General features: G+C 33.5%; 31 protein-coding genes and 2 non-coding genes across 33 annotated transcripts in view; 16 read left to right on the forward strand and 17 right to left on the reverse strand. All coding sequences in view use genetic code 11, as the record gives it.

Moving 5' to 3' along the window:
• Nucleotides 1-1,433, forward strand: part of accD — a 1,497-nt gene extending 64 nt beyond the window's left edge. The window contains exon 1 of the mRNA in view: nt 1-1,433. This exon is cut by the window's left edge and continues 64 nt beyond it. Coding sequence (YP_009574657.1; acetyl-CoA carboxylase beta subunit) covers nt 1-1,433 — 1,433 coding nt within the window.
• A 785-nt stretch (nt 1,434-2,218) lies between these two features.
• On the forward strand, nt 2,219-2,332 carry psaI. Its single transcript has one exon. A coding sequence (YP_009574658.1; photosystem I subunit VIII) covers nt 2,219-2,332, from the start codon at nt 2,219-2,221 to the stop codon at nt 2,330-2,332; it is 114 nt and encodes a 37-aa protein.
• A 417-nt stretch (nt 2,333-2,749) lies between these two features.
• On the forward strand, nt 2,750-3,304 carry ycf4. Its single transcript has one exon. A coding sequence (YP_009574659.1; photosystem I assembly protein Ycf4) covers nt 2,750-3,304, from the start codon at nt 2,750-2,752 to the stop codon at nt 3,302-3,304; it is 555 nt and encodes a 184-aa protein.
• Nucleotides 3,305-3,712: 408 nt separating this feature from the next.
• Nucleotides 3,713-4,402, forward strand: cemA. The gene has a single exon. A coding sequence (YP_009574660.1; envelope membrane protein) covers nt 3,713-4,402, from the start codon at nt 3,713-3,715 to the stop codon at nt 4,400-4,402; it is 690 nt and encodes a 229-aa protein.
• A 213-nt stretch (nt 4,403-4,615) lies between these two features.
• petA lies at nt 4,616-5,581 on the forward strand. The gene has a single exon. A coding sequence (YP_009574661.1; cytochrome f) covers nt 4,616-5,581, from the start codon at nt 4,616-4,618 to the stop codon at nt 5,579-5,581; it is 966 nt and encodes a 321-aa protein.
• A 1,182-nt stretch (nt 5,582-6,763) lies between these two features.
• On the reverse strand, nt 6,764-6,886 carry psbJ. The gene has a single exon. A coding sequence (YP_009574662.1; photosystem II protein J) covers nt 6,764-6,886, from the start codon at nt 6,884-6,886 to the stop codon at nt 6,764-6,766; it is 123 nt and encodes a 40-aa protein.
• Nucleotides 6,887-7,025: 139 nt separating this feature from the next.
• psbL lies at nt 7,026-7,142 on the reverse strand. The gene has a single exon. A coding sequence (YP_009574663.1; photosystem II protein L) covers nt 7,026-7,142, from the start codon at nt 7,140-7,142 to the stop codon at nt 7,026-7,028; it is 117 nt and encodes a 38-aa protein.
• A 22-nt stretch (nt 7,143-7,164) lies between these two features.
• Nucleotides 7,165-7,284, reverse strand: psbF. The gene has a single exon. A coding sequence (YP_009574664.1; photosystem II protein VI) covers nt 7,165-7,284, from the start codon at nt 7,282-7,284 to the stop codon at nt 7,165-7,167; it is 120 nt and encodes a 39-aa protein.
• A 9-nt stretch (nt 7,285-7,293) lies between these two features.
• psbE lies at nt 7,294-7,545 on the reverse strand. The gene has a single exon. A coding sequence (YP_009574665.1; photosystem II protein V) covers nt 7,294-7,545, from the start codon at nt 7,543-7,545 to the stop codon at nt 7,294-7,296; it is 252 nt and encodes an 83-aa protein.
• Nucleotides 7,546-8,975: 1,430 nt separating this feature from the next.
• Nucleotides 8,976-9,071, forward strand: petL. The gene has a single exon. A coding sequence (YP_009574666.1; cytochrome b6/f complex subunit VI) covers nt 8,976-9,071, from the start codon at nt 8,976-8,978 to the stop codon at nt 9,069-9,071; it is 96 nt and encodes a 31-aa protein.
• Nucleotides 9,072-9,247: 176 nt separating this feature from the next.
• On the forward strand, nt 9,248-9,361 carry petG. The gene has a single exon. A coding sequence (YP_009574667.1; cytochrome b6/f complex subunit V) covers nt 9,248-9,361, from the start codon at nt 9,248-9,250 to the stop codon at nt 9,359-9,361; it is 114 nt and encodes a 37-aa protein.
• A 119-nt stretch (nt 9,362-9,480) lies between these two features.
• Nucleotides 9,481-9,554, reverse strand: trnW-CCA. Its single transcript has one exon. It is a non-coding gene; the product is annotated as a tRNA-Trp (tRNA).
• A 177-nt stretch (nt 9,555-9,731) lies between these two features.
• trnP-TGG lies at nt 9,732-9,805 on the reverse strand. Its single transcript has one exon. It is a non-coding gene; the product is annotated as a tRNA-Pro (tRNA).
• A 389-nt stretch (nt 9,806-10,194) lies between these two features.
• psaJ lies at nt 10,195-10,323 on the forward strand. The gene has a single exon. A coding sequence (YP_009574668.1; photosystem I subunit IX) covers nt 10,195-10,323, from the start codon at nt 10,195-10,197 to the stop codon at nt 10,321-10,323; it is 129 nt and encodes a 42-aa protein.
• A 489-nt stretch (nt 10,324-10,812) lies between these two features.
• On the forward strand, nt 10,813-11,019 carry rpl33. Its single transcript has one exon. A coding sequence (YP_009574669.1; ribosomal protein L33) covers nt 10,813-11,019, from the start codon at nt 10,813-10,815 to the stop codon at nt 11,017-11,019; it is 207 nt and encodes a 68-aa protein.
• Nucleotides 11,020-11,175: 156 nt separating this feature from the next.
• rps18 lies at nt 11,176-11,481 on the forward strand. The gene has a single exon. A coding sequence (YP_009574670.1; ribosomal protein S18) covers nt 11,176-11,481, from the start codon at nt 11,176-11,178 to the stop codon at nt 11,479-11,481; it is 306 nt and encodes a 101-aa protein.
• A 291-nt stretch (nt 11,482-11,772) lies between these two features.
• Nucleotides 11,773-12,126, reverse strand: rpl20. Its single transcript has one exon. A coding sequence (YP_009574671.1; ribosomal protein L20) covers nt 11,773-12,126, from the start codon at nt 12,124-12,126 to the stop codon at nt 11,773-11,775; it is 354 nt and encodes a 117-aa protein.
• A 1,105-nt stretch (nt 12,127-13,231) lies between these two features.
• clpP lies at nt 13,232-15,283 on the reverse strand. Its single transcript has 3 exons — nt 15,215-15,283; nt 14,074-14,367; nt 13,232-13,459 (listed from the first exon to the last, which is right to left on the reverse strand). A coding sequence (YP_009574672.1; clp protease proteolytic subunit) covers nt 13,232-13,459; nt 14,074-14,367; nt 15,215-15,283, from the start codon at nt 15,281-15,283 to the stop codon at nt 13,232-13,234; joined, it is 591 nt and encodes a 196-aa protein.
• Nucleotides 15,284-15,785: 502 nt separating this feature from the next.
• Nucleotides 15,786-17,312, forward strand: psbB. Its single transcript has one exon. A coding sequence (YP_009574673.1; photosystem II 47 kDa protein) covers nt 15,786-17,312, from the start codon at nt 15,786-15,788 to the stop codon at nt 17,310-17,312; it is 1,527 nt and encodes a 508-aa protein.
• Nucleotides 17,313-17,498: 186 nt separating this feature from the next.
• psbT lies at nt 17,499-17,606 on the forward strand. The gene has a single exon. A coding sequence (YP_009574674.1; photosystem II protein T) covers nt 17,499-17,606, from the start codon at nt 17,499-17,501 to the stop codon at nt 17,604-17,606; it is 108 nt and encodes a 35-aa protein.
• Nucleotides 17,607-17,672: 66 nt separating this feature from the next.
• Nucleotides 17,673-17,804, reverse strand: psbn. The gene has a single exon. A coding sequence (YP_009574675.1; photosystem II protein N) covers nt 17,673-17,804, from the start codon at nt 17,802-17,804 to the stop codon at nt 17,673-17,675; it is 132 nt and encodes a 43-aa protein.
• Nucleotides 17,805-17,908: 104 nt separating this feature from the next.
• On the forward strand, nt 17,909-18,130 carry psbH. The gene has a single exon. A coding sequence (YP_009574676.1; photosystem II protein H) covers nt 17,909-18,130, from the start codon at nt 17,909-17,911 to the stop codon at nt 18,128-18,130; it is 222 nt and encodes a 73-aa protein.
• A 1,098-nt stretch (nt 18,131-19,228) lies between these two features.
• On the forward strand, nt 19,229-19,717 carry petB. Its single transcript has one exon. A coding sequence (YP_009574677.1; cytochrome b6) covers nt 19,229-19,717, from the start codon at nt 19,229-19,231 to the stop codon at nt 19,715-19,717; it is 489 nt and encodes a 162-aa protein.
• A 794-nt stretch (nt 19,718-20,511) lies between these two features.
• petD lies at nt 20,512-21,036 on the forward strand. Its single transcript has one exon. A coding sequence (YP_009574678.1; cytochrome b6/f complex subunit IV) covers nt 20,512-21,036, from the start codon at nt 20,512-20,514 to the stop codon at nt 21,034-21,036; it is 525 nt and encodes a 174-aa protein.
• Nucleotides 21,037-21,277: 241 nt separating this feature from the next.
• On the reverse strand, nt 21,278-22,264 carry rpoA. The gene has a single exon. A coding sequence (YP_009574679.1; RNA polymerase alpha subunit) covers nt 21,278-22,264, from the start codon at nt 22,262-22,264 to the stop codon at nt 21,278-21,280; it is 987 nt and encodes a 328-aa protein.
• Nucleotides 22,265-22,328: 64 nt separating this feature from the next.
• Nucleotides 22,329-22,745, reverse strand: rps11. The gene has a single exon. A coding sequence (YP_009574680.1; ribosomal protein S11) covers nt 22,329-22,745, from the start codon at nt 22,743-22,745 to the stop codon at nt 22,329-22,331; it is 417 nt and encodes a 138-aa protein.
• Nucleotides 22,746-22,880: 135 nt separating this feature from the next.
• On the forward strand, nt 22,881-22,997 carry rpl36. Its single transcript has one exon. A coding sequence (YP_009574681.1; ribosomal protein L36) covers nt 22,881-22,997, from the start codon at nt 22,881-22,883 to the stop codon at nt 22,995-22,997; it is 117 nt and encodes a 38-aa protein.
• A 463-nt stretch (nt 22,998-23,460) lies between these two features.
• rps8 lies at nt 23,461-23,865 on the reverse strand. The gene has a single exon. A coding sequence (YP_009574682.1; ribosomal protein S8) covers nt 23,461-23,865, from the start codon at nt 23,863-23,865 to the stop codon at nt 23,461-23,463; it is 405 nt and encodes a 134-aa protein.
• A 182-nt stretch (nt 23,866-24,047) lies between these two features.
• Nucleotides 24,048-24,416, reverse strand: rpl14. Its single transcript has one exon. A coding sequence (YP_009574683.1; ribosomal protein L14) covers nt 24,048-24,416, from the start codon at nt 24,414-24,416 to the stop codon at nt 24,048-24,050; it is 369 nt and encodes a 122-aa protein.
• Nucleotides 24,417-24,565: 149 nt separating this feature from the next.
• rpl16 lies at nt 24,566-24,976 on the reverse strand. Its single transcript has one exon. A coding sequence (YP_009574684.1; ribosomal protein L16) covers nt 24,566-24,976, from the start codon at nt 24,974-24,976 to the stop codon at nt 24,566-24,568; it is 411 nt and encodes a 136-aa protein.
• Nucleotides 24,977-26,051: 1,075 nt separating this feature from the next.
• Nucleotides 26,052-26,711, reverse strand: rps3. The gene has a single exon. A coding sequence (YP_009574685.1; ribosomal protein S3) covers nt 26,052-26,711, from the start codon at nt 26,709-26,711 to the stop codon at nt 26,052-26,054; it is 660 nt and encodes a 219-aa protein.
• A 192-nt stretch (nt 26,712-26,903) lies between these two features.
• Nucleotides 26,904-27,182, reverse strand: rpl22. The gene has a single exon. A coding sequence (YP_009574686.1; ribosomal protein L22) covers nt 26,904-27,182, from the start codon at nt 27,180-27,182 to the stop codon at nt 26,904-26,906; it is 279 nt and encodes a 92-aa protein.
• A 69-nt stretch (nt 27,183-27,251) lies between these two features.
• rps19 overlaps nt 27,252-27,500 on the reverse strand; it is a 285-nt gene continuing 36 nt past the window's right edge. Inside the window, exon 1 of the mRNA in view lies at nt 27,252-27,500. This exon is cut by the window's right edge and continues 36 nt beyond it. Coding sequence (YP_009574687.1; ribosomal protein S19) covers nt 27,252-27,500 — 249 coding nt within the window.

Here is a 27,500-nt window from a genome sequence, read left to right on the forward strand (position 1 = left end):
GTAAATCAATGGATAGTCTTGGTCCTATTGAAAATACCGGTGTAAGTGAAGACCCGATTCTAAATGATATAGATAAAAACACTCTTAGTCGGAGCAATAGTGACAATTCTAGTTACAGTAATGTTGATCATTTAGTCGGCGTTATAGACATTCAGAGTTTCCTCTCTGATGATACTTTTTTAGTTAGGGATAATGATAGGGATAGTTATTTTATATATTTGGATATTGAAAATAAGATTTTTGAGATTGACAATGATCATTCTTTTCTAAGTGAACTAGAAAGTTCTTTTTCTAATTATAAGAATTTTAGTTATCTGAATAATGTATCTAATAGTGACGATCCTCACGATGATCCTTACATGTATAATACTAAATATAGTTGGAATAACCACATTAATAGTTGTATTGACAGTTATTTTCTTTCTCAAATTTGTATTGATAGTTACATTTTAAGTGGTATTGTCAATTATAGTGACAGTTACATTTATAGTTACATTTTTGATGAAAGCAGAACTAGTAGTGAAAACCAGAGTTCAAGTATAAAACCGAGCCTGGATGATAGTGATTTAACTATAACAGAAACAGAAAGATCTAATGATCTAGATGTGACTCCAAAATACAAGCATTTGTGGGTTCAATGCGAAAATTGTTATGGATTAAATTATAAGAAATTTTTTAAATCAAAAATGAATATTTGCGAACACTGTGGACATCATTTGAAAATGAATAGTTCAGATAGAATCGAACTTTCGATTGATCCAGGTACTTGGGTTCCGATGGATGAAGACATGGTCTCTCTGGATCCCATTGAATTTAATTTAGAAGAGGAACCCTACAAAGATCGTATTGATTCTTATCAAAGAAAGACAGGATTAACTGAGGCTGTTCAAACGGGCACAGGTCAACTAAACGGTATTCCCGTAGCAATTGGGATTATGGATTTTCAGTTTATGGGTGGTAGTATGGGATCGGTAGTTGGCGAGAAAATCACCCGTTTGATCGAATATGCTACCAATCAATTTTTACCTCTTATTTTAGTGTGTGCTTCTGGAGGAGCACGCATGCAAGAAGGAAGTTTGAGCTTGATGCAAATGGCTAAAATATCTTCCGCTTTATATGATTATCAATCAAATAAAAAGTTATTCTATGTATCAATCCTTACATCTCCTACTACTGGTGGGGTGACAGCTAGTTTTGGTATGTTGGGGGATATCATTATTGCTGAACCCAATGCCTACATTGCCTTTGCGGGTAAAAGAGTAATTGAACAAACATTGAATAAAACAGTACCTGAGGGCTCACAAGCGGCTGAATATTTATTCCATAAGGGCCTATTTGATCCAATCGTACCGCGTAATCTTTTAAAAGGCGTTCTGAGTGAGTTATTTCAGCTTCATGCGTTCTTTCCTCTGAATCAAAATTCAATCAAGTAGAGCCTTAATAAAAATTAAAAATATATAATATAAAAATATATAATATATATATAAAAAAATAGAAATGATTTTTTTTTGTGTATAGAACAAGTAGTTATTTAGTTTATAGAAATCAAAGTCAAAATCCATTCTTCGGATTTTATTTTGACTTTGATAACATTTGGTAACATAAGATTTAATTGTAAAAAAAAAAAGAGTGAATTCCTTCTTCCGCGAAATTCAAATTAGGCAAGGGGAATAAAACGAGAATTTCACGTTCCCTTCTTATGTGTATATAATTCACATATAGAAAATATAAAAGTATAGAAAGATGCAAGATTCTATATTTTTTGAGAATGTCCAGTTTTACTAAGAATCCCTATTCCCGGATCGGATTCTAACAAATTTTTCGGGAATTTGTAACAAACTCTTTCTTTATTCACGTTTATTAAATTCAAATTATTAGACAAAAACAAGATAATAAAAAATAATAAAAAAAGGAGATTATCATACACATACATATCTATATATTTCATGTAGAAAGATGAAAAATTCTATTTCGTTAGTTCTACATTCCTTGCACTTATTTTCTTATCTTATTTTATTTATAAATTTTAGAAATTGTTATATTTATTATTTTATTTATATATTAATATTATGTACTTACATATACTCAATTATGTACTCACTTAGCTATACTTAGTATAATTATATATGAATTATAATGATTATACGATACCTTTATAACAATATAAATAACAATAGAACAATAACAGGTACAAATATGAAATCCAGGTATCTATTTTATGACAACTTTCAATAACTTACCCTCTATTTTGGTGCCTTTAGTGGGCCTAGTATTTCCGGCAATTGCGATGGCTTCTTTATTTCTTCATGTTCAAAAAAACAAGATTTTTTAGATATAGATATAGATATGATAGGGCCAAATCTTATCTATTTTTTTTTTTCAAGCCTTAGACCATAATACAGATATTGATTTCTTAGAATAAAATATGTGATGCAGTTTCCCCTGAACATAAGCTATTATGCATGCGTAAACATGATATATACATAAATGAATTATAGCTATTTGAAAAAAAAATCGGGATTGGGGCGAATGCCTGAAATGTAAAGTAAATGTATCCATACGTAGATATCTATAGGGAATCATACGAAGTGGATCTTATTATTTTAGATCTAAGCAATTCGATGAATTACTCCTAAAAGTTCACATCGGAATAGTGCTAGTTGATGAGAGTTACTTCGGAAACACACAAAAAAAGTCAAATTCATTTGGGTTATTCTCTCAATCTCAATAAAATGCAACTAGATCTAGTATGAATTGGCGATCAGAACATATATGGATAGAACTTATAGCGGGGTCTCGAAAAACAAGTAATTTCTGCTGGGCCTTTATCCTTTTTTTAGGTTCATTAGGGTTTTTATTAGTTGGAATTTCCAGTTATCTTGGTAGGAATTTGATATCTTTATTTCCGTCTCCACAAATCATTTCTTTTCCACAGGGGATCGTGATGTCTTTCTACGGGATTGCGGGTCTCTTTATTAGCTCCTATTTGTGGTGCACAATCTCATGGAATGTAGGTAGTGGTTATGATCGATTCGATAGAAAAGAAGGAATAGTGTGTATTTTTCGTTGGGGATTTCCTGGAAAAAATCGTCGCATCTTACTCCAATTCCTTATGAAAGACATCCAGTCCATCAGAATAGAAGTGAAAGAGGGTATTTATGCTCGTCGTGTCCTTTATATGGAAATCAGAGGCCATGGGGCTATTCCCCTGACTCGTACTGATGAGAATTTGACTCCACGAGAAATTGAGCAAAAAGCTGCTGAATTGGCTTATTTCTTGCGTGTACCAATTGAAGTATTTTGAAAAATGAACTGAAAAGAGTGAATGCTTTTTTTTTTTTTCAAAAAATTGGATATTCTGATAGAAAGAGAATTCTTTTCTTTCAAAATCCGAATAATATTCATGGGCGCCTTTGTGCATTTATTTATCGAAAGGAGGCACTTTTTTCGAATTTTAGCAAATGATATATTTGGAAACAATATCTTTATTCGCATTTGAAGTGCGAATTTGGAGTGGACTCTTTTTTATTCCATTTCTGTATTATTTCTAAATTCAAGTACTAACCACTGAATCATACAGAAAAAAAAGGGAATAGATTCATGGGCTCGATGACTTGTAATAGAACTTATCCTTGATATGAATATTAGTTAGTATCGTATGGTATGGAGTCGACGAATGAGGTGAGTTCATTAAAAATTCAAAGACGAAAAAATGGCAAAAAAGAAAGCATTCATTCCCCTTCTATATCTTGCATCTATAGTATTTTTGCCCTGGTGGATCTCTCTCTCATTTACTAAAAGTCTGGAATCTTGGGTTACTAATTGGTGGGATACTATGGAATCCGAAATTTTCTTGAATATCATTCAAGAAAAGAGTATTCTAAAAAAATTCATAGAATTAGAGGAACTCTTCCTCTTGGACGAAATGATAAAGGAATACCCGGAAACACATCTAGAAAAGCTTCGTATCGGAATCTACAAAGAAACGATCCAATTGATCAAGATACACAATGGGGATTGTATCCATACGATTTTGAACTTCTCGACAAATATAATCTGTTTCGTTATTCTAAGTGGTTATTCGATTTTAGGTAATGAAAAACTTGTTATTCTTAACTCTTGGGTTCAAGAATTCCTATATAACTTAAGCGACACAATAAAAGCTTTTTCAATTCTTTTATTAACTGATTTATGTATAGGATTCCATTCGCCCCACGGTTGGGAACTAATGATTGGCTCTTTATACAAAGATTTTGGATTTGATCATAACGATCAAATTATATCCGGTCTTGTTTCCACTTTTCCGGTCATTCTAGATACAATTTTAAAATATTTGATCTTCCGTTATTTAAATCGTGTATCTCCCTCACTTGTAGTGATTTATCATTCACTGAATGACTGAAAAATGATTCACTGATCAAATTATAATGGTTGTTACTTTGTACATAAGCAAAACATTCAAAATTGTACTTATTCTTTCTACTCCTACAAGGAATTCTTCCTATATTCCATTAATATTTTTTTAGTAAATAGCAAAATCATAGATAGGGAACTATACTAGACTAGGGACCTACCTAATTTTATTGTATAAATTTTCGATACCAATGATTGGACCATGCAAACTATAAATACTCTTTTTTCTTGGATAAAGGAAGAGATTACTCGAGCCATTTCCATATCGCTCATGATATATATAATCACTAGGACACCCAGTTCAAACGCATATCCCATTTTTGCACAGCAGGGTTATGAAAATCCACGAGAAGCGACTGGCCGTATTGTATGTGCCAATTGCCATTTAGCTAATAAACCCGTAGATATCGAGGTTCCACAAGCGGTACTTCCTGATACTGTATTTGAAGCAGTTGTTCGAATTCCTTATGATATGCAACTGAAACAAGTTCTTGCTAATGGTAAAAAGGGAGCTTTGAATGTAGGGGCTGTTCTTATTTTACCTGAGGGGTTTGAATTAGCCCCCCCCGATCGTATTTCGCCCGAGATTAAAGAAAAGATAGGCAATCTGTCTTTTCAGAACTATCGCCCTACTAAAAAAAATATTCTTGTGATAGGTCCTGTTCCTGGTCAGAAATATAGCGAAGTAACCTTTCCTATTCTTTCTCCAGACCCCGCTACTAAGAAAGATGTTCACTTCTTAAAATATCCCATATATGTAGGCGGGAACAGGGGAAGGGGTCAGATTTATCCCGACGGTAGCAAGAGTAACAATAATGTTTATAATGCTACAACAGCGGGTATAGTAAGCAAAATAATACGCAAAGAAAAAGGAGGATACGAAATAACCATAGTGGATGCATCGGATGGACGTCAAGTGGTTGATATTATCCCCCCGGGACCGGAACTTCTTGTTTCAGAGGGCGAATCTATCAAACTTGATCAACCATTAACGAGTAATCCTAATGTGGGTGGATTTGGTCAGGGGGATGCTGAAATCGTACTTCAAGATCCATTACGTGTCCAAGGCCTTTTGTTCTTCTTGGCATCTGTTATTTTGGCACAAATCTTTTTGGTTCTTAAAAAGAAACAGTTTGAGAAGGTTCAATTGTCTGAAATGAATTTCTAGAACCGTGAATTTATCAACATAAAGTTTGTAAAAAGAACCAAATATTTGTTGGCAATTCCATTATATTTATATATAAATTAAATATTAATTCAATTATATTTTATATTTATATAATTGAATTTATATTTAATTTATATAATTATAATTATGTATAATCAAAAAGATTATGAAAAGCCTTTTGCTTTTTTATATTATTTTTTCCTTTTCGACCAGAGTTCGGTAATTCCTTGTACCGCCTATGTATATTGTGAAGAAGACTACTTGACTTTAATTTCACTTTTCTTTGTTTTTTTTTTTTCAATCCAAATTGGATTAGAGCGGTATGATTATGTGATTATTGTCATATTGAAATGTCATAGAATGTATTAATAGTTTTGTATTCGAATAGAATCAAATTCGACTAGATACTCAACATAAGATAAGTAAGTGGAGAATATAAAGAAATGAATGGAACAAGGCATTCTAGGAGGGTGTTTTATTCGTCTTACCAGCCTTCGACACAATAACATAAGAAGTCATTTTCCATAGTCCTTTCTTGTATCGAAATAATAATGTAATGGCTTGTGTCGAAATAATAATGCTTTTTGATCCCGTTTGTCAAAGATCCTATTTTATTTTTAGTTTCAAATTTTTCCAGGTTTATCAGAACCTTTTTCAAATTTATTACGTAAGTAATGGACAAACAAAAAAATAGAGGTAAATTTATTGAGCAAATAGAACTTCTTCAATGAATTTATAAAAAAGATTTAAATTTGGATTAAATACTAAAATACATAGAGTAAGGTTCGATTAGTATAGAAAGAATTTGGATGATATCTGATCAACAGAAATATATATTATTGGTATATTGTGAGTGTGTCCTCCAGAAAAAAAAGGGGGGTCGAGTGATTTTTTCTTTCTTTTAACTTTGAAAGTATCGACAGATACTATCAAGGAACAGATGTTCTGAATCAATCAATGAAGTTTATTTTTTAAAAACATCATCAGAAAGAAATGAAATAGGGTTTTTTCAAACATCGGAAAAAAAGTGATTCATTTTTTTCATTTATACGAATAAAATATTTTGATCATTAAAAACTTAAAAGAACTTAACGGGACCTACCCCCTCTTTATTTGTCTGATTCGAGGGGGATCCCGTTGAGTTCTTACCCTTTCATGTCTACAAGTCAATTCATCCGATTACTACAGGGATGAACCCAATCCGGAATATGAACCATAAAAGAAAATACCAATTAAACCAATCACAAGAATACCAGTTACAGTACCTATTACCCAAAGAGGAATCCTTCCAGTAGTATCGGCCATTTGTCCCGCGTCCCTCCACATTTCATCAAGTGGTCATGCTATAGACATAAACAGTCATAGATAATTATGAGATGATATCTTTCCGAATGGGATAAGAGAATTTCTAGTATTCTATTGTTTACTATTCTCTTTTCTTCTCTTAATTAAAGAAATAATTGGAAAATAAAACAGCAAGCACAAAAATGAGTAATAAACCCCAGTAGAGACTGGTACGATTCAATTCAACATTTTGTTCGTTCGGGTTTGATTGTGTCATAGATCTATAATTCGAATTAGGTTTATCGTTGTATGAACTGCATTGCTGATATTGACCCCAAAAAAGAAACGGTAGGTACAGCTAGTCCGTGAACAGCCAACCATCGCACTGTAAAAATTGGATAGGTTCTATCTATGGTCATTGGGGCCTCCTAAAAAGATCTACTAAATTCATCGAGTTGTTCCAAAGGATCAAAACGGCCAGTTATTAATGGAATTCCTTGTCGACTCTCTGTAAAATACTCGTTTGGACGAGGGCTTCCAAATACATCGTAAGCTAAACCCGTGCTGACGAATAACCAACCCGCAATGAAAAGGGAAGGTATAGTAATGCTATGAATGACCCAGTATCGAATACTGGTAATAATATCAGCAAAAGAACGTTCTCCTGTGCTTCCAGACATGCCGAGCTCCATATTCGTGTACAGTCAAAAGAAAAGGGGATCGATTCCGTAAAAGATGAGATCAGTAAATGGGAATTCACTGAAATGAAATCTTTGTGAGATCGTCAATAGTGTACCAAGGGTGTCTTTAGAGTATACCGAATCAGTATAGCTATCCTTCTTCTGACACAGCAACGCAATTTCACAATCAGTATCGAAATGGAGTGCTAGATAATTTATTTTTTGATTTTATTGTTGCTTGTCGATGTTATATCATTCAATAGAAAATTTATCAAATTCCTGTAGTAGTATAATAGTAGCATAAGGGTTCTCTTCATTATTGGCTTCGGATTAGAAACTGAAAATCAGATATAATGTGAATCCGACGGATTGCTTTCGAATAATTCACGAGGGAGATTATCATATTCCTTTCTAATTCAATTAGATGCGAAATCTATAAATATTCTTTCTTTTTGTAGTTGTAGAAGATGTTTTTTGTTGGAACCCCCCTTTTTTTTCATTTTTAAGGAATTGATTAGTTGTCCAGTAACAAGTAAGACTAGTAGATAGTCTTCGATGAAAGAAAGAGAACAAGCAAGTAATCAAATAAGAATCAATATTCACGATGCAAGCATTGTTGTATTAGGCCCTTTGGGTCTTTTGTGACCTAATTAGAATTAGAAAGTCGGGGCTTTCTAATTTTAAATATGTAAAGACAAAATGTATAACCGAGTTTCGCACGATTAGATTCTGCAAAACTCTTTTTCTTCTTATTTGAGATATTATGTGAATGAACCTACTTCTGAATCTAATGAGTTCAAATTAAAGTAAAAAAAAGGAAAGTAATAAAGTAAGAGGCATTATACTATAAGGTCATTTTTGGTTCGAAAATACACAATATATTCGATACAATAATAAAAAAAAAGATAAAAAAAAAAAATAGAAATGATTTTCCAATTTTCAATTTTAAGCGATTCAAATTCATTTATTTTTTGAATGAAGTTATCCAACACAGTTTTTTATTATTTAAGATTATTTTATTATTTAAAATTATTTATTATTATTTATAATATTAATATAATATTAATATAATAATTATTATTTATAATATTAATATAATATTAGTATAGTAATTATTTATAGTAATTATTATAGTAATTATTAGTATAGTAATATTTGTTTTTAAGAGTTGCACAATGAATCGAATCTGTTGATTCGGAATCACGGGATGAATAGATATCACAGATGATGAATTGATTTCTTACCTATGTCACTCTATTTTTTTGTTACTATTTATAATGATAATAATTGCTGAATCAAAAACTTTCAATTGAACTTATTCTTTCAATTGGTATTTTTGTTTATCTCTTTCAAAACCAAAATTGAAATTTAGGGAAGTGCTTTATAAACATATGTATAAAAAAAAATAACATATTTCATTTAGCCCCTTTATGCCTACCATAACTAGTTATTTCGGTTTTCTACTAGCGGTTTTAACTATAACTTCAGCTCTATTTATCAGTTTGAACAAGATACGACTTATTTGAAATTAATTGAATGAATAATTCATAAAAAAAAAGAAATCTTTCTGTGGTATTCCATATATTCTATAGTTTCTTACCGTGTCAATTTCAAATTCTTGGTCATTAAGATTCATGTGCAATACGAATTAATATTTAAGAATAGATAGTACCTCTCCCTTTCTCCTTTCAAACAAATTGAAATGATTGAAGTTTTGCTATTTGGAATTGTCTTAGGTCTAATTCCTATTACTTTGGCTGGATTATTTGTAACTGCATATTTACAATACAGACGTGGTGATCAGTTGGACCTTTGATTAATTAATATCTGATTGACCCCCTACTTGTTTTAATTTTAATCCATAGGGGGTCAAATTTAGATTACTGTTCAATTATTTCATTGTAATTTTCGACCTAAGAATAACAAGAATGGAATCACGCTCTGTAGGATTTGAACCTACGACATCGGGTTTTGGAGACCCACGTTCTACCGAACTGAACTAAGAGCGCTTTCTAAATATTTTGAAACCCTAATATATTTTTGCATGCATCTACTATTCTATTATATAGAATTATATAGAATATTGTAAAATGAAAGATTGATCATATTATGTATTGGATTATGGATATCCAATTTGAATCGATTTCAATTAATCCCTTGTTACTGCTCATAAGATAAGTAATAGGTAGGGATGACAGGATTTGAACCCGTGACATTTTGTACCCAAAACAAACGCGCTACCAAACTGCGCTACATCCCTTTCCATTGGTCGACAGTGTCATTGTAGAGAATACCTGTATTGTTTTCCACATCTTTATTTTATCCATTCATATACAAAAATCATCTTGTCATTTATTTTTTTTATCTCATATCATATAACATATTATTAAGTATAATAAAAGACTTATATACGTAACGTATATGCTGTAAAAAAAAATGAATATAATATTTTTCGGGAATGTTGGGACATAAAAGGGTGTATCTTTTTTTTTTCTTTTTTTTAAGAAAAGGAATAGCTACTGAATCGTTGTACATTTCCATTTGAATTAGGCATTCCGCGTACAAATACAAGTGATCATTAATTACATAATTACATATATGTCTGATCATATATGTATTACAAATTACAATAAATAAGGAGGATTTAAAATGCGAGATCTAAAAACATATCTCTCCGTGGCACCGGTAGTAAGTACTTTATGGTTTGGGTCTTTAGCAGGTCTATTGATAGAGATTAATCGTTTATTCCCGGATGCGTTGATCTTCTCCTTTTTTTAATTCTCCTTCTAGTTCTAGTTATTGACATGGGAGGGGGTGAAGAAGATTAGAGATATAATCAAATATCAGTGACTAATCCCTCCCCTTCCCTTCTTTGAATTTTCGAATTTATTAAATTATAATTATAATAAGTTCGAAAAGAGAAAGAAGAAAAGTGGATTCAACTTCAGTAAAACTCGGAAACTCGGACCGGGACTCTAAATTTAATTTAAATTAATAAGATAAGAGAATGAGAACGGAAATGGAAATTGATGGCTAGGTCAACAATATTATACAAAATACTTAAATGAAAAATGAAATACTTTACTGGGATTATAAATGTAGTTAGAAATTCTTCTATTACTTATTTAATTATATTACTATCTTGATCTCAACGAAATCTTTCAGAATTTGATTTCGAGTTAGCAACTTCCATTTTTTTTTGTTCCTTTATTCTCTTTGGATCGGAAAATGGAATAGTTGGTTAAATAAAAAATCCAAAGGAGGTTCATGGCAAAGGGTAAAGATGTTCGAGTAACAGTTATTTTGGAATGTGCCAAATGTACTCGAAATGGTGCTAATAAGGAATCAATGAGTATTGGTATTTCCAGATATATTACTCAAAAGAATCGACATAATACGCCTAGTCGATTGGAATTGAGAAAATTCTGTCCCTTTTGTTACAAACATACAATTCATGGGGAGATAAAGAAATAGATCGAACTGATCCGATCGCCTGTATGTCACCCTTACAAGGAAGATTCAAAATGATATATATATATTATATATATATTCTATATAACATATATTTAAAGATAAACAACCCAAAATCCATCATCAAAATAGGTTTTTGGGATAAGGAATAAACAAATCATGGATAAATCCAAGCGACTCTATTTTAAATCCAAGCGATCTTTTCGTAGGCGTTTGCCCCCGATTGGATCGGGGGATCGAATTGATTATAGAAACATGAGTTTAATTAGTCGATTTATTAGTGAACAAGGAAAAATATTATCTAGACGGGTGAATCGATTAAACTTAAAACAACAACGATTAATTGCTAGTGCTATAAAGCAAGCTCGTATTTTATCTTTGTTACCTTTTCTTAATAATGAGAAACAATTTGAAAGAGATGAGTCGACCACTAGAACTACTGGTCTTAGAATCAAAAAGAAATAGGTTTATTCTTCACTTGAATCAAAATTCTAATACGAACTCAAAGGCGGATTGATGTTTTGTTCGAAAAATTCGCGAATCCAGATTTTGATTGTTGTATCATAAGAAAAAGATTGTTGTATCATAAGAAAAAAAAAGAATCAATCTTTTTTTATTGAACGTGTTGTTTGTTCATTTTGGCGACCTTATTATTATATTGTATCATACTAATTTCTATTCTACCTTCCCGGAGTTAATTCTCCAGCGAACTCCATTTAAAATTGAAAACATTCCCATGAATTCCTTCCAATCTACTTATTTTATAATTTCATTGGAAATCATATAAAGACAATTTCTATTTAATATAGCTATTTGCGCAAGTATTTTACGATTAAGAAGCAACTGCCTCTTGTACAGATTGTGTATTAACTTATTATAACTATGGTATACACTATCGCCGCGAATTACTGCATTTATCCGAGTGATCCACAAACGACGAAAATCTCTCTTTTTCCTACCTCTATCCCGATAAGCCGAAAACAAAGCTCTTATTTTCTGTTGAGTAATAGTTCTAGTAAGTCTTGAATGAGCCCCTCGAAAACTTGATGCAAATAAACGAATTTTTGTTCTACGTCTTCGAGCTATATATCCTCGTTTAATTCTGGTCATTGAATAAATGAAACTTCGATGAATAACTAATTGATTTCCCTTCTTTCAGTTATTCCTTTTCCCTTTCCTAATTTTTGAATAACAAAACGGATTCGTCCAATGTATAAAATAAAAACTCCAATGGCTTTTGCTACTATAACCTTCCCGACCACGATTTTCTCTTTTTTTCTTCTAGACATTTCACCTCGAAATAAAAATAAGAAATTGTATGGATAGTGATACTAGATATTAAAAAAAGCATATTAAATAAAAACACAAAGTAGTAAATCTAAATGGATAAAAAAATCGTGGGTTCCATCGTTTCTATGGTTACTTTTTAAACGGCGAGGTCCCCTCTATACACCGGAGCCCCTTCTTTCACTTAATCAATGCTATTGTTAACTTGTACAGTTTACACTCTTTGGCTCTACCTATGAATTATCCAGTAATCAGTCTTTCACAACGAGATCTACCTATACAGTAACGATATTTAATTATGAAGATTAGCTGTGTAGCTGACCCTGTTAGTCCGTTGTTGCAAGAATAAGGGCATAATCTTTTTGCCTTTTAATTTAAATAATATTTTCCCTGCTTAATGGATAACCATTTGCTACCAATGGGAAATTCTTTTTCATCTTAAATTGAAAATTGAGACGCTTGGATTTACGATTTACACCAATAGAAACCATAAAATTTGATAAACAATAGAAGGATATGATAGATCCTTTTTATATAGTAAATAGATTTCTTCCATTTTATCCTATTTATTGGTACTGATCATTGATACTGGAAAAATGGGTTCTTTTGTCCCAGTCCATGCTCTGAACGAGTCACACATACACCCTAGTACATGTTCCTCGTCGCTGAGGGCATCCCCCAAGGGCGGGGGATTTCGTGACATTTCTGATTGGCTGTCGTGTCTTTCTAATAAGTTGTTTAATAGTTGGCATGTTGACTCGTATACATAATGAATCGGTTTAGATCGATCCTAACCGGATGATTAGGAATTACTTCTATATTGATAATTCTATATTAATAGATTAATTAATATAATACTATATCAAACCCCGGTAGGTAAGAAGATAAAATTTTGAATTGCGTATTTTCGTGACATCCTTGTTATTTTTTATTCTACCGCTACAAGATCAACAATTCCATGAGCTTGGGCTTCTGTTGCTGACATAAAAACATCTCTTTCCATGTCTTCGGATACAACCCATAAGGGTTTGCCCGTTCTTTGTACATAAACCCTTGTGATGGTTTCGCGTAACTTCAGCAGTTCTTCCGCTTCCTGGATAAATTCTCCCGTTTGTGCCTCATAAAAAGAACTAGCAGGTTGATGGATCATTACCCTGATTATATAACATAAAAAATGGTTCTTCTATCTCGAAGATAAATCAAAGAGAACAAATCAAATAAAGAATAATAAATACTACGAAAAACAAGATAGAATTGAACAACCGTACAGGCATCGTTATCTTTTGCACATTGCATACGGCTCTACAATGGAATTCACTTTTCCCTCCCATCGAAGAAACAGAAAATATAGGGTCTATCATACTAGACCCAGATCGGTAAATAATCCAATAATCATCCTTCCTTTTTTTTTTATTTTGGAGTAGTTAAAAAATACTATGATGGCTCCGTTGCTTTATATTTATATAGATATTTATTTAGTCTTTTATTCAACAATCCCAAAGTTTCTTTTTTTTTTTTATTCTTTCATAACATAATTAGTCTTCCGGGGTGAAAACAAAACAGTTTGTGACGCTGCAATAGGCTTCCGATAGATCAGATAAAATCGGAAATGCCCCTTATCTCATACTACTCTTTCGATATATAATCGAATGGTTGGTTTTTTTTTCTCATATCGAATTCAAAATGCCATGCTATTATTACTTAATAGTCATATTTCATATGGCGAAGGCATAGTCTTCTTTTTTCTCTCAAATACAAAACTCATTGGCGCCGAGCATGAGGGAATGCTAGACGTTTGGTAATTTCTCCTCCGACCAGAATAAAAGATCCCATTGAAGCGGCTAATCCCATGCATATTGTCTGTACATCTGGTCCTACAAATTGCATAGTATCATAAATAGCTACTCCGGGTATTACCCACCCCCCGGGAGAGTTTATAAACAAATACAGATCTTTGGTATCATCCTCTATACTAAGATATACCATAAGACCAATAAGTTGATTCGAGATCTCGCTATCAACCTCTTGGCCTAAAAAAAGTAATCTTTCTCGATAAAGTCGGTTGATTAGGATAAAATTGTATCTTTAGGAACCATACGCGCACCTTTTGATGCATACAGGTTATCAAAAATCGCGAAAAAAAGAATCAATGTGTAGATTACAGCCCGCATTCTTTTGGACTCCTTCTAACAAAGGACTTTTTGGATTCCATTTTTATTTTTCAAGAAAGATTCGTTTTGGTCTGTTTACTTTACCTATAAATATCAAAAAATAGAAAAGTAATTGACTAAATTTATCGAACGAACTTCTCATTGATGTATTGTTTCATCGAGATTGAATACAAATCACGATGTCATTTTCTTGTTCCGGAATGGGTTTCTTCAATTTTGTTAGGTTTATGTTCTACTCCAAGTCAAGTAAAGATCGGCCCTATTTTTATTTGCACATATAGGACAAATGTCCCAATACCAAGTCTTTTTGATATGGCTTTTTTATTTTTCAATTTCTTTTATGTCATGTCTTCTGCCAAATATTTAATGTAGTCATTATATTACTCGATTGATTAAACAGTTTAAGATCACTCCTGTTTATAAATTAAAAATAGAATATGATAAAGATAGTAATCATAGATATATTACCAATTGGGTTTTTTGTAAACGGAGCCTGGATACTTCATTTTATTGGTCCAATCGAGACAACTATAAAGTATTCTAAACCATAAATTATTCTAATTGATAATATTAATCTGGATACCCCCCCCAAAAAAAAAACAAAATAAATATGATTGCATTTCACGCTCCAAATTTTTGATAAGTCAATCAATCTTTCTTGGGCGAAAGAGAGGATATCTCGATCGGGGGAGAGAATGGGGGAATCCCATGTGACCCAATATATCTGACAAGTCGCACTATACGTCAACCCAAGATGCATCTTCCTCTCCAGGACTTCGAAAAGGTACTTTTGGAACACCAATAGGCATTAAATGAAAGAAAAAAAGAATTAAGTACTATATCTTACTTTGATGTGGAAGCGTAACAATGGGTTTATTGGCTTAAACAATGGGTTTATTGTCTTAATATTAATAAGATTAGCCTTTATCATAGTTTATCCATAAAGTGAATAAGTTCATAATATAAAATAAAAAAAGAAGACAGAATGGCTATGACTAAAGGAGAAAATCTTTAGGAATAGGTCTTTTTAATGATATGAACAAATATGTATGCTTTCACTCATAGAAAATGAACGTGGGATCCCTCCCCCCTACCATTGCGTATTGGTACTTATCGGATATAGAATAGATCTGCTTCTTTTTGTTCCTACAAACAGAACTCTTCCATTATTACTAAAAGAATAAGAATAGAACAAATATTAATCCTTTCTTCGAGATAATCTACTGAAAAAAAGGGGGGTACATAGCATAGTTTTTTCCAATGCAATAAAGTTACATAGTGTCTATTTTTCGTTGAGAAAGGGGTATTTCCATGGGTTTGCCTTGGTATCGTGTTCATACCGTCGTATTGAATGATCCGGGTCGTTTGCTTTCTGTCCATATAATGCATACAGCTCTAGTTGCTGGTTGGGCCGGTTCGATGGCTCTATACGAATTAGCGGTTTTTGATCCCTCTGACCCTGTTCTTGATCCAATGTGGAGACAAGGTATGTTTGTTATACCCTTCATGACTCGTTTAGGAATAACCAATTCATGGGGCGGTTGGAGTATCACAGGAGGGACTATAACGAATCCGGGTATTTGGAGTTACGAAGGTGTGGCCGGTGCACATATTGTGTTTTCTGGCTTGTGCTTTTTGGCAGCTATTTGGCATTGGGTGTATTGGGATCTAGAAATATTTTGTGATGAACGCACAGGAAAACCTTCTTTAGATTTACCTAAGATTTTTGGAATTCATTTATTTCTTTCAGGACTGGCTTGTTTTGGGTTTGGCGCATTTCATGTAACGGGGTTGTATGGTCCTGGAATATGGGTGTCCGATCCTTATGGACTAACCGGAAGGGTACAATCTGTAAATCCAGCGTGGGGTGTGGAAGGTTTTGATCCTTTTGTTCCGGGAGGAATAGCCTCTCATCATATTGCAGCAGGTACATTGGGCATATTAGCAGGTCTATTCCATCTTAGTGTCCGTCCGCCCCAACGTCTATACAAAGGATTACGTATGGGAAATATTGAAACCGTCCTTTCCAGTAGTATCGCTGCTGTTTTTTTTGCTGCTTTTGTTGTTGCTGGAACTATGTGGTATGGTTCAGCAACTACCCCGATTGAATTATTTGGTCCCACTCGTTATCAATGGGATCAGGGATACTTCCAGCAAGAAATATATCGAAGAGTTGGCGCTGGGCTAGCCGAAAATCAAAGTTTATCAGAAGCTTGGTCTAAAATTCCTGAAAAATTAGCTTTTTATGATTACATCGGCAATAATCCGGCAAAAGGGGGATTATTCAGAGCGGGCTCAATGGACAACGGGGATGGAATAGCGGTTGGGTGGTTAGGACACCCTATCTTTAGAGATAAAGAAGGTCGTGAACTTTTTGTACGTCGTATGCCTACTTTTTTTGAAACATTTCCGGTTGTTTTGGTAGACGGAGACGGAATTGTTAGAGCAGATGTTCCTTTTAGAAGGGCAGAATCGAAGTATAGTGTCGAACAAGTAGGTGTAACTGTGGAGTTCTATGGCGGCGAACTGAATGGAGTCAGTTATAGTGATCCTGCTACTGTGAAAAAATATGCTAGACGTGCTCAATTGGGAGAAATTTTTGAATTAGATCGTGCTACTTTGAAATCCGATGGTGTTTTTCGTAGCAGTCCAAGGGGTTGGTTTACTTTTGGACATGCTTCGTTTGCTCTACTCTTTTTCTTCGGACATATTTGGCATGGTGCTAGAACCTTGTTCAGAGATGTTTTTGCCGGTATTGACCCAGATTTGGATGCTCAAGTAGAATTTGGAGCATTCCAAAAACTTGGGGATCCGACTACAAGAAGACAAGTAGTCTGATATAAGATTGATTTCTTACTTTTCACCTTTATTTTTGTGATTTAACATAGTTTAACATAAATAGGGTACCGGATAAATCTTGATTTGAATTGCTGCCTTTCCTTTGACTCTTTCTTTTTAATTATCCGGGAGACGATCCAAAATAAACAGGTATGGAAGCTATAATTGTAAACCACAATCGAATCTATGGAAGCATTGGTTTATACATTCCTCTTAGTCTCGACTTTAGGAATAATCTTTTTCGCTATCTTTTTTAGGGAACCGCCTAAAGTTCCAACTAAAAAGATGAAATGATTTTTGATTATCTCTATCTCAATTGAATTAATGAGCCTCCCAATATTGGGAGGCTCATTAATTCAACTAGTCTCCGTGTTCCTCGAATGGATCTCTTAGTTGTTGAGAGGGTTGCCCAAAAGCCGTATATAAGGCGTACCCAGTAAAACTTACAAGTAAACCAGATATAGAGATGGCAACTAAGGTTGCTGTTTCCATTATTATATAATTTTAAGACTACAACGGATCTATGATAAGATCATTTATTTACAATAGAATGGTATACAAAGTCAACGACTCTCAATGAATACAAAATAGGATTTATGGCTACACAAACCGTTGAGGATAGTTCTAGATCTGGTCCAAGACGAACTATTATAGGGGATTTATTGAAACCATTGAATTCGGAATATGGTAAAGTAGCTCCCGGTTGGGGAACTACTCCTTTGATGGGTATCGCAATGGCTCTATTTGCGATATTCTTATCTATTATTTTGGAGATTTATAATTCTTCCATTTTACTGGACGGAATTTCAATGAATTAGATTAACAAGAACTACTAAATAGCTTTTCAATACAAAACCAAGTGAAGCATTTAGGTCGCTTTTAGTCCATTCTATTTTTTGGTAGTTCGACCGTGGAATTTCTTTGTTTCTGTATTTCCGGAATATGAGTGTGTGACTTGTTATAATTGATCCTATGGATACTACAGAAATCGGTTCTGTCATCTTGATACAGATAGTTTTACCTCGTCGGATATTCATTCTAGTATCTGGAACGCGCGGAATATATGAAATAGATTACAAACTATTATAACTATGATTCATATTTCATATTCAGACCTCGCTTGCCGGACTCCAAAAAAAGAATTAACCAAAAAGAGTTAAAAAAAAGGGTTAGAAGTTATAAATTGAAATATTTTGATTCTTTTTCTGTTTCTGCTTTTTTTATTTTGAATTAAAGGACAAACCGTTCTTTGTATTTTTTTTTCATTATATATATTCATTGAATAAGTGATGATCCACCGATTCTTACTCAGAGAATTTTTGGACTTATTTTGAAGGTTTTATTGAATCATCGTGGTTGTAGTATGAATCTGAGGTTTTAATCGATTCTATAGGGTCTTAACAAGAGAATTCCTATCAATAATAAAGAAAACAGAAGTAAAGCTGCATTACACACAAATAAAAAATCAAAGAAAAGAAAAAAAAATAGGTAAATAGAAGATTCAAGAGGCCTGTAACCATCAACATAAAGACGAATGAGCCAACTTGATATTTTGGCATTATAACCACAAAGAAGAGCTTTCAGATTTTTATTCTTTCGTATCTTTAGAGAAAGATTGAATCATAGGATTAAAGAAGTTTCAAACTTTCTATTCCACATATCCGTTATAGCCAGTATTTGGGTGTTTCTGTTTGAGCCGTACGAGATGAAATTCTCATATACGGTTCTCAGAGGGGGAGTTCCTTGAGTTTACCTATCTCAATAAAGTCTATGATTGGTTCGAAGAACGTCTTGAGATTCAGGCGATTGCAGATGATATAACTAGTAAATACGTTCCTCCGCATGTCAATATATTTTATTGTTTAGGCGGAATTACGCTTACTTGTTTTTTAGTACAAGTAGCTACGGGATTTGCTATGACTTTTTACTATCGCCCGACCGTTACTGAAGCTTTTGCTTCTGTTCAATATATAATGACTGAAGCTAATTTTGGTTGGTTAATCCGATCAGTTCATCGATGGTCGGCAAGTATGATGGTCCTAATGATGATCCTGCACGTATTTCGTGTGTATCTCACCGGTGGCTTTAAAAAACCTCGTGAATTGACTTGGGTTACAGGTGTGGTTCTGGCTGTATTGACCGCATCTTTTGGTGTGACTGGTTATTCCTTACCTTGGGATCAAATTGGTTATTGGGCAGTCAAAATTGTAACAGGTGTACCGGAAGCTATTCCTGTAATAGGATCGCCTTTGGTAGAGTTATTACGTGGAAGTGCTAGTGTAGGACAATCCACTCTGACTCGTTTTTATAGTTTACACACTTTTGTATTACCTCTGCTTACTGCCGTATTTATGTTAATGCACTTCCCAATGATACGTAAGCAAGGCATTTCTGGTCCTTTATAGAGAATAAAGAATATAATATAGATCATAGATATTTGTAATCAGTCATTTATCACTTCACTCAGGGTAGGAACAATAGGATTTCATTGCTATAAATATGGATTATTGAAAAGAATAAAACATGTATTTGGATATCTCCCTTCAACCCCACAAAATTGTATTATTTCTTTGACACTAATGGTTGAAGTGAATTCTCCGAAGAGAAAATGGATTATGGGAGTGTGTGACTTGAACTATTGATTAGTCCGTGCAGATATATTCCTTATCTGCCACATTTGTTTGAATTCACAACTAAATGTGTCTTTGTTCCAACCACCGCGTAAGCCCCATACAGAGGATAGGCTGGTTCACTTGAAGAGAATCTTTTCTATGATCAGACTTGATTATGTGGTGCGTGAACAGGCTCCGTAAGATCCAGTAGAATAAGTGATGCGGCATAATACAGATTTTGTTTTATCTATTTCACTTACTTAATAGTATGGAAATGCACTCATTTCTTTTGCATTGACCCGATTTATGATATATGATAGATACTATCGGAGTGCAACAAGGGATCTAAAGAAGAACAGAGGCTAGACTCTATTAGTAACAAGTAAATACTTTGTCTGTAAAAAGTCTCAATTTTTTTTTTTGAATCTTTGGGGAATAAAATCCAATCGCAAGGTCTGAGACGACCCAGAAAGCACTTGATCATGGTCAATTTTGTAAGCCTACTTGGGTATTGAGCATTTACCTGTAAGAACTGAATTACTTGCATTCGTTTGATTTGTGCTCGAGCCGGATGATGAAAAATTATCATGTCCGGTTCCCTCGGGGGATGGATCCATAATAATTCACCTATCCCAATAACAAAAAAACCTGACTTGAATGATCCTGTATTAAGAGCTAAATTGGCTAAAGGTATGGGTCATAATTATTATGGAGAACCCGCATGGCCCAATGATCTTTTATATATTTTTCCAGTAGTAATTCTAGGCACTATTGCATGTAACGTAGGTTTAGCGGTTCTAGAACCATCAATGATTGGTGAACCCGCAGATCCATTTGCAACTCCTTTAGAAATATTGCCTGAATGGTATTTCTTTCCCGTATTTCAAATACTTCGTACAGTGCCCAATAAGTTATTGGGTGTTCTTTTAATGGTTTCAGTACCTGCGGGATTATTAACCGTACCCTTTTTGGAGAATGTTAATAAATTCCAAAATCCATTTCGTCGTCCCGTAGCGACAACTGTCTTTTTGATTGGTACTGCAGTAGCCCTTTGGTTGGGTATTGGAGCAACATTACCTATTGATAAATCCTTAACTTTAGGTCTTTTTTAAATTGATTCAGTTCTGAAATAATTGTGAAATAAAATATCACGACATATGTATCTAGGGAATAGTCGCTTCAAAGTGAATTCTCCCTAGATACATCTATTCAATTAAATTTTGAATCTATTCTGAGTATATGGATTGTGCTAAAGATTCAAAACCCATTTTCTTTTCATTTTTTTTTAAGTTTTTTCTAAATAATAAAAAAAAATGAAATCCAATGGATTTCAAATTTATACGAAATGCTTTTCTATTTTTCTATTTCTAGAATGTCCAACATATGTTTTATGTCTTCGATGTGAAAATGTTGAATTTTCATAAGATCGTCTTGACTTTTATTTAAAAGATCCAATAGGGTATGTATATTGGACCTTTTGAGGCAATTATAAATCCTAGGAGGCAATTCTGATTGGTCTATAAAAATAGATTTCAATGCTATTTCTTTTTGATTTTTCTTTAGTTTAGCCAATCTATCATGAAAAGTAAAAAGGGGTAAAGTAACTTTGTGTTGCTTGTTTTCTAAATTTAATTTTTCTTCTTTCGCATGTAAAAAAGGAATAAATAACTCAATCAAATGACGTGAGGCTTCATGAAGTGCTTCTTTAGGAGTTAAACTTCCATTTGTCCATATTTCGAGAAAAAGTATCTCTTGTTTTTCATTCCCATTTACATAAGAATGAATACTATGGTTTGCATTTCGAACAGACATGAATACAGCGTCTATAGGATAACTTCCGTCTTGAGAGTTATTTGGTGTTCTTATACGATATCCGCGATTCCTCTCGATTTGTAATTCAATACACAAATTAATTGGTTCCGTTAGGTTAGCTATATGCTGTGTATTATCAACAATTTCCACAGAAGGTGGTAAGATGATGTCTTGAGCAGTTATAGATCGGGGACCCTTGACACAAATAGACGCACCACGAATTCCATACAGATTACTTCTCAATACAATTTCTTTCAAATTCATTAAAATCTCATGTACTGATTCTTGAATACCCACTATGGTCGAATATTCATGTGGTATTTTCTCAGATTTTGCGCGTGTGATACATGTTCCTTCTATTTCTCCAAGCAAAGCTCTTCGCATTGCAATGCCTATTGTATCGGCTTGACCTTTCATAAGTGGAGACAGAATAAAGCGTCCATAATATAGACGCTTACTATCTGCTCTTGATTCAACACACTTCCATTGTAGTGTCCGAGTCGATACTATTACTTTCTCTCGAACCATAGTAATATTATTCTTTGTTCAAATCATTAAATTATTTCTTTCTCTTGAAATGTTTTGTTTATTTTTACACACGTCTTTTTTTAGGGGGCCTACATCCATTATGTGGCATAGGGGTTATATCTCGTATGAAACTTAATATTATACCACTTCTACGAATCGCTCTTAATGCCGCATCTCTTCCGAGACCGGGGCCCTTTATCATGACTTCTGCTCGTTGCATACCTTGATCCACTACTGTCCGAATAGCATTTCCTGCTGCCGTTTGTGCGGCAAACGGTGTCCCTCTTCTTGTACCCTTGAATCCACAAGTACCAGCGGAGGACCAAGAGATTACCCGACCCCGTACATCTGTAACAGTCACAATGGTATTGTTGAAACTTGCTTGAACATGAATAACTCCTTTTGGTATTCTACGCGCACTCTTACGTAAACCAATACGCCCATTCCTACGCGAACCAATTCTTGGTACAGGTTTTGCCATATTTTATCATCTCATAAATATAAGTCAGAGATATATGGATATATCCATTTCATGTCAAAACGGATCCTTTCTTTTTTTTATTTGTATATACAGAAAGTCTCTTTTATTTTAGAAAGATTATCCTTGTCTTTGTTTATGTCTCGGGTTGGTACAAATTACTATAATTCGTCCCCGTCTACGGATCAGTCGACATTTTTCACAAATTTTACGAACAGAGGCCCTTATTTTCATATTTGTCATTCCTTAACGTAATTTCGAATTTACTTATTGGAAGAGAATAAGTTTCTTGAAATTTTGAACTTTCGAATTGTATCTCTTCGAAAGCAATATTGAAGTTGAAAAAATAAATCAACTAATCGTTTGAATCCTTGTTTCAGAGTCTATAAATTATATGCTCTTTGGTTGAATCATAACGACTTATTTAAATTTTGACTCTATCTTCCAGTAGTATACGTATAAAACTACGCCGAATCCTTCCTGAACCATAACCTAGAATCCGATCTTCATTATCTAATCGAATCTTAAGTATACCATTCGGAAGTGATTCAGTAATTCAATTTCCATGAATCCATTTTTTTTTCCTTTTATTCCAGGTAAAACAAAACCTCTTTGAAGTATTAACTAATGTAGTAGGAGAGTTATATTAGAAACCCGTTTTTTTTTTCACAAATTAATAAATAGGAAAGTTCCATATCTAAGTTGGATATAAGAAAGCTTACCATATATAACATAAGATTTCTCCGCCAATTCCTTCTAGTCGGGCCTCTCTGTCCGTTATTATACCCCGAGAAGTGGAAAGAATTACAATTCCCATCCCGCCTAAAATTCTAGGAATTCGTTGATAGTTCGAATAGATTCGTAGACCGGGTCGACTGATCCGTTTTAAATTTAAAACAGTTTTATATGGCCCTTTCCTATTCCTTCTATGTCGTAGGGTTAAAACCAAAAAATATTTGTTGCTTTCCTGATGTTTCCTCACGTTTTCAATAAAACCTTCTCTTAACAGTATTTTAACAAGGTTTTCGGTGATGTTAGTGGATGGTATTCGAACCGTTCCTTTTCTATTCATGTCAGCGTTTCGTATAGAAGTTATTATATCAGCAATAGTGTCTTTACCCATGATAAACTAAAATTATTGTTGCCCCCGAATTTTGATATGATCAACATGTTTTTTTCTTTATATATTTTTTTTATGAATTGTTAAAGATATATGCGTGAGAAAAATCTACTAATTCATTTTATCTAATTTTATCTATTTTATTCAAATGCTATAACTATATAAGGGTCTCATCTTTATTATACTTATAGTACTTCAGGTGCTAATGAAACTATTTTAGTGAAATTTAACTGTCTCAATTCCCGTGCGATCGCACCAAAAATTCTAGTTCCTTTGGGATTTCCTTCTTGATCAATAACAACCGCAGCATTGTCATCATATCGTAGTATCATAGCATTGTCACGTTTGAGTTCTTTACAAGTACGTACAATTACAGCTCTGATCACTTCAGATTTTTCTAAAGGTGTATTTGGTATTGCTTCCTTGATTACAGCAACAATAACGTCACCAATATGAGCATATCGTCGATTACTAGCTCCTATGATTCGAATACACATCAATTCTCGGGCCCCGCTGTTGTCCGCTACATTTAAATGGGTTTGAGGTTGAATCATATCATTTTTTTTATTTGCTCTTTTGATGCAAAGGGGCGAAGTAAAAAAAAAAAGAGATATTGTTTGTCCAAAATAAATAAAAAAAAAAAAAGAAACCTACAAGTGTTTTTTTTTCATTCCAAAGACTTCTTTCCTTTGGTTCTACATTCCTATCCTGAAATAATTAATTGAGTTCGTATAGGCATTTTGGATCCCGCTATTGAAATAGCCCTTCTGGCTACATTTTCTGCTACTCCGCCCATTTCATAAAGTATTCTACCCGGTTTAACGATAGCTACCCAATATTCGGGAGATCCTTTCCCTGAACCCATACGCGTTTCCGCGGGTCTTACTGTAACTGGTTTGTCTGGAAATATACGTACCCATATCTTTCCACCGCGGCGCACATTTCGTGTCATTGCTCGCCGCCCTGCTTCTATTTGTCTAGATGTGATCCACGCGGGTTCAAGTGCCTGAAGAGCATATCTACCGAAGCAAATACGATTACCTCTATAAGATATTCCTTTCATTCTTCCTCTATGTTGTTTACGGAATCTGGTTCTTTTGGGGTTATAGTTGATGGTTGTTTCTCAATTAATTCCATCTCTACTACAGAACCGGACATGAGAGTTTCTTCTCATCCAGCTCCTCGCGAATGAAACAATTATAAAATAATATAGATGTATTTAATGATATTTTAGATAATATAATGTCATTTTTTTATAACGAGTCTTTATTTGGTTTTGTCTTTTTTATTATCATATCGGATCGACAAAAATTTTTAAATCCAATAAAATAAAAACTTTCGCGAACGGATATTTACTCTTTCAATATCTATTTCAATTGTAGGGTTATCCCATGACAGGACCTCTCAGAATAAAAGTGGATTGGTCCCGGGTTTGTTCCGCCATCCTACCCAGGGAATCATTAGGATTCGTTTTCAATAGAATCTTATGCATCCACAGGTTCCGTCGTTCCCATCGCTTCTCAATTAATGGTTAGGCCTGAATTCGACAATGGAGCTCCCAATGAAAATGAAATGTGTTCGTGAGTAAATTTTCTCAGTCTTTATTGACTCGGGGCTCTTGATTTTTTTGTTCTATGAACAAATTCATCTAATTATAGATCAATCAAATTAGTATTGATGCTTTATTACACTATCCTTTCTAAGATCACTCATAGACCTTACATATTGGAATCATATAGCATTGATATTCTTTTTCTCTCTTTCTCTCATCCTTCCATTTATCTGCATTTTGATTGTTATTGCTTTACAACTTTTAATCATAGTGGTTTTTCGTTTTTTTATGCAAAAAAACTTTCCGTTGCTACAATGATAGAACCAATATACCATATCATGACCGATTCTTTAGATCCAGATAATATGAAGCGATGAGTTGGTTATTAGTTCTATAGTTATTAGTTCATACTATGTATGGGCCGTCCCGTTTTTTTGAATCCTAACTCGAAAAAACCAACGAGTCACACACTAAGCATAGCAATTTTCTCAATATCAAAAAATGAATCGAATTTTTATTCAACCTTTTAGAATTGCCCATTTTTGTTTTGATTTAACCAAAAAAGAATGAAAGAGTTTGTCATTTTTTGCTTTTTTTTTTATTGCCGATAGAACATAAAGACAAGTCAAATAAAGGTTTATTCTTCCTCATCTACAAATATCCAAATTTTGATGCCTAATACCCCATAAATAGTTCCAACTGTATAGGAACAATAATCAATTTTAGCTCGAATAGTTTGTAGAGGAACCCTACCTTCTCTGATCCATTCGACACGCGCAATCTCTTTTCCGTCGATACGTCCTGCAATTTGTACTTGAATTCCTTTTGTACCTGCCTGTTCAGTTAATTCAATAGCCTTTTTCATTGCTTTTCGAAATGAAACTCTATTCTTTAATTGTCCGGCTATAAATTCTGCGAGAATATTAGGGTGTCCATAAGGGTTTGTAATTCTTGTAACAGCAATGTTGAGTTTTCTGTTTACACAATTAAGTTCTTTTTGTACATTCATTTGTAATTCTTCGATTCTTCGAGGCCGACCTTCTATTAGTAATTTTGGAAATCCCATATAGATTATGACCTGAATCAGATCGATTCTTTTTTGAATCTCTATACATGCAATTCCCTCAACACCAGAGGATATTCTAATATTTTTTTGTATATAATTCCTGATACAATCTCGTATTTTTTGGTCTTCTTGTAAACCCTCGGAATAATTTTGTGGTTGTGCAAACCAAAGAGAATGATGACCTTGGGTTGCACCAAGTCTGAAGCCAAGTGGATTTATTTTTTGCCCCATAATCCCCCGATACCACATATATTATAACGCGTCATATCTGTGTACTTGTTTTTTTTTAGCCATCCAGGGTTTTTTAAGCATAATATGGCGTATTTGGATCTTTTATAATATTCTTCGTTTACAGATATATCTTTTAATACAATAGTTATATGACACGTGGGTCTTTTTATTGGATAACTAGGCCCTTGAGCTCTAGGCTTTAATTTTTTCACAGTAGTACCTCCACTTAATGATTAAACTTGATTCGTTTAAACCCATATTGTGAATAGCATTTGCTGCTGCAGAATAAACCAATTGAAAAAGTGGATAACATGCTCGATAAGGCATAAGTTCTAGTACCATAAGTGTTTCTTCATAGGAACGTCCACGAATTTTATCAATTACTCTTCGTGCTTTGTTAGTAAACATACATATATGTTTACTTAAAGCACATACTTCTGTATATGGATTACTCTTTCTCTTCTTTATCATAAGATTCACCTCTTACTAATGAACGATAAGCATCTATCTTCACCTTATGTTATTAATTATTAACGACTTTTAACGACGAGATCTATTATCATTTTTCGCGTGTCCTCGGAAATTTAGAGTAGGTACAAATTCTCCCAATTTATGGCCCACCATACGATCTGTTATATAAATAGGCAAATGCTCTTTTCCATTATGTATAGCAATACTATGACCAATCATTATGGGTATAATGGTAGATGCTCGGGACCAAGTTATTATTATTTCTTTTTCCGCTTTTGTGTTAAGTTTATTTATTTTTCTTAATAAACGATTCGCTAC

This window comes from Carya illinoinensis, chloroplast (genome assembly GCF_018687715.1).
Source record: "Carya illinoinensis chloroplast, complete genome".
Lineage (NCBI taxonomy): Eukaryota > Viridiplantae > Streptophyta > Magnoliopsida > Fagales > Juglandaceae > Carya > Carya illinoinensis.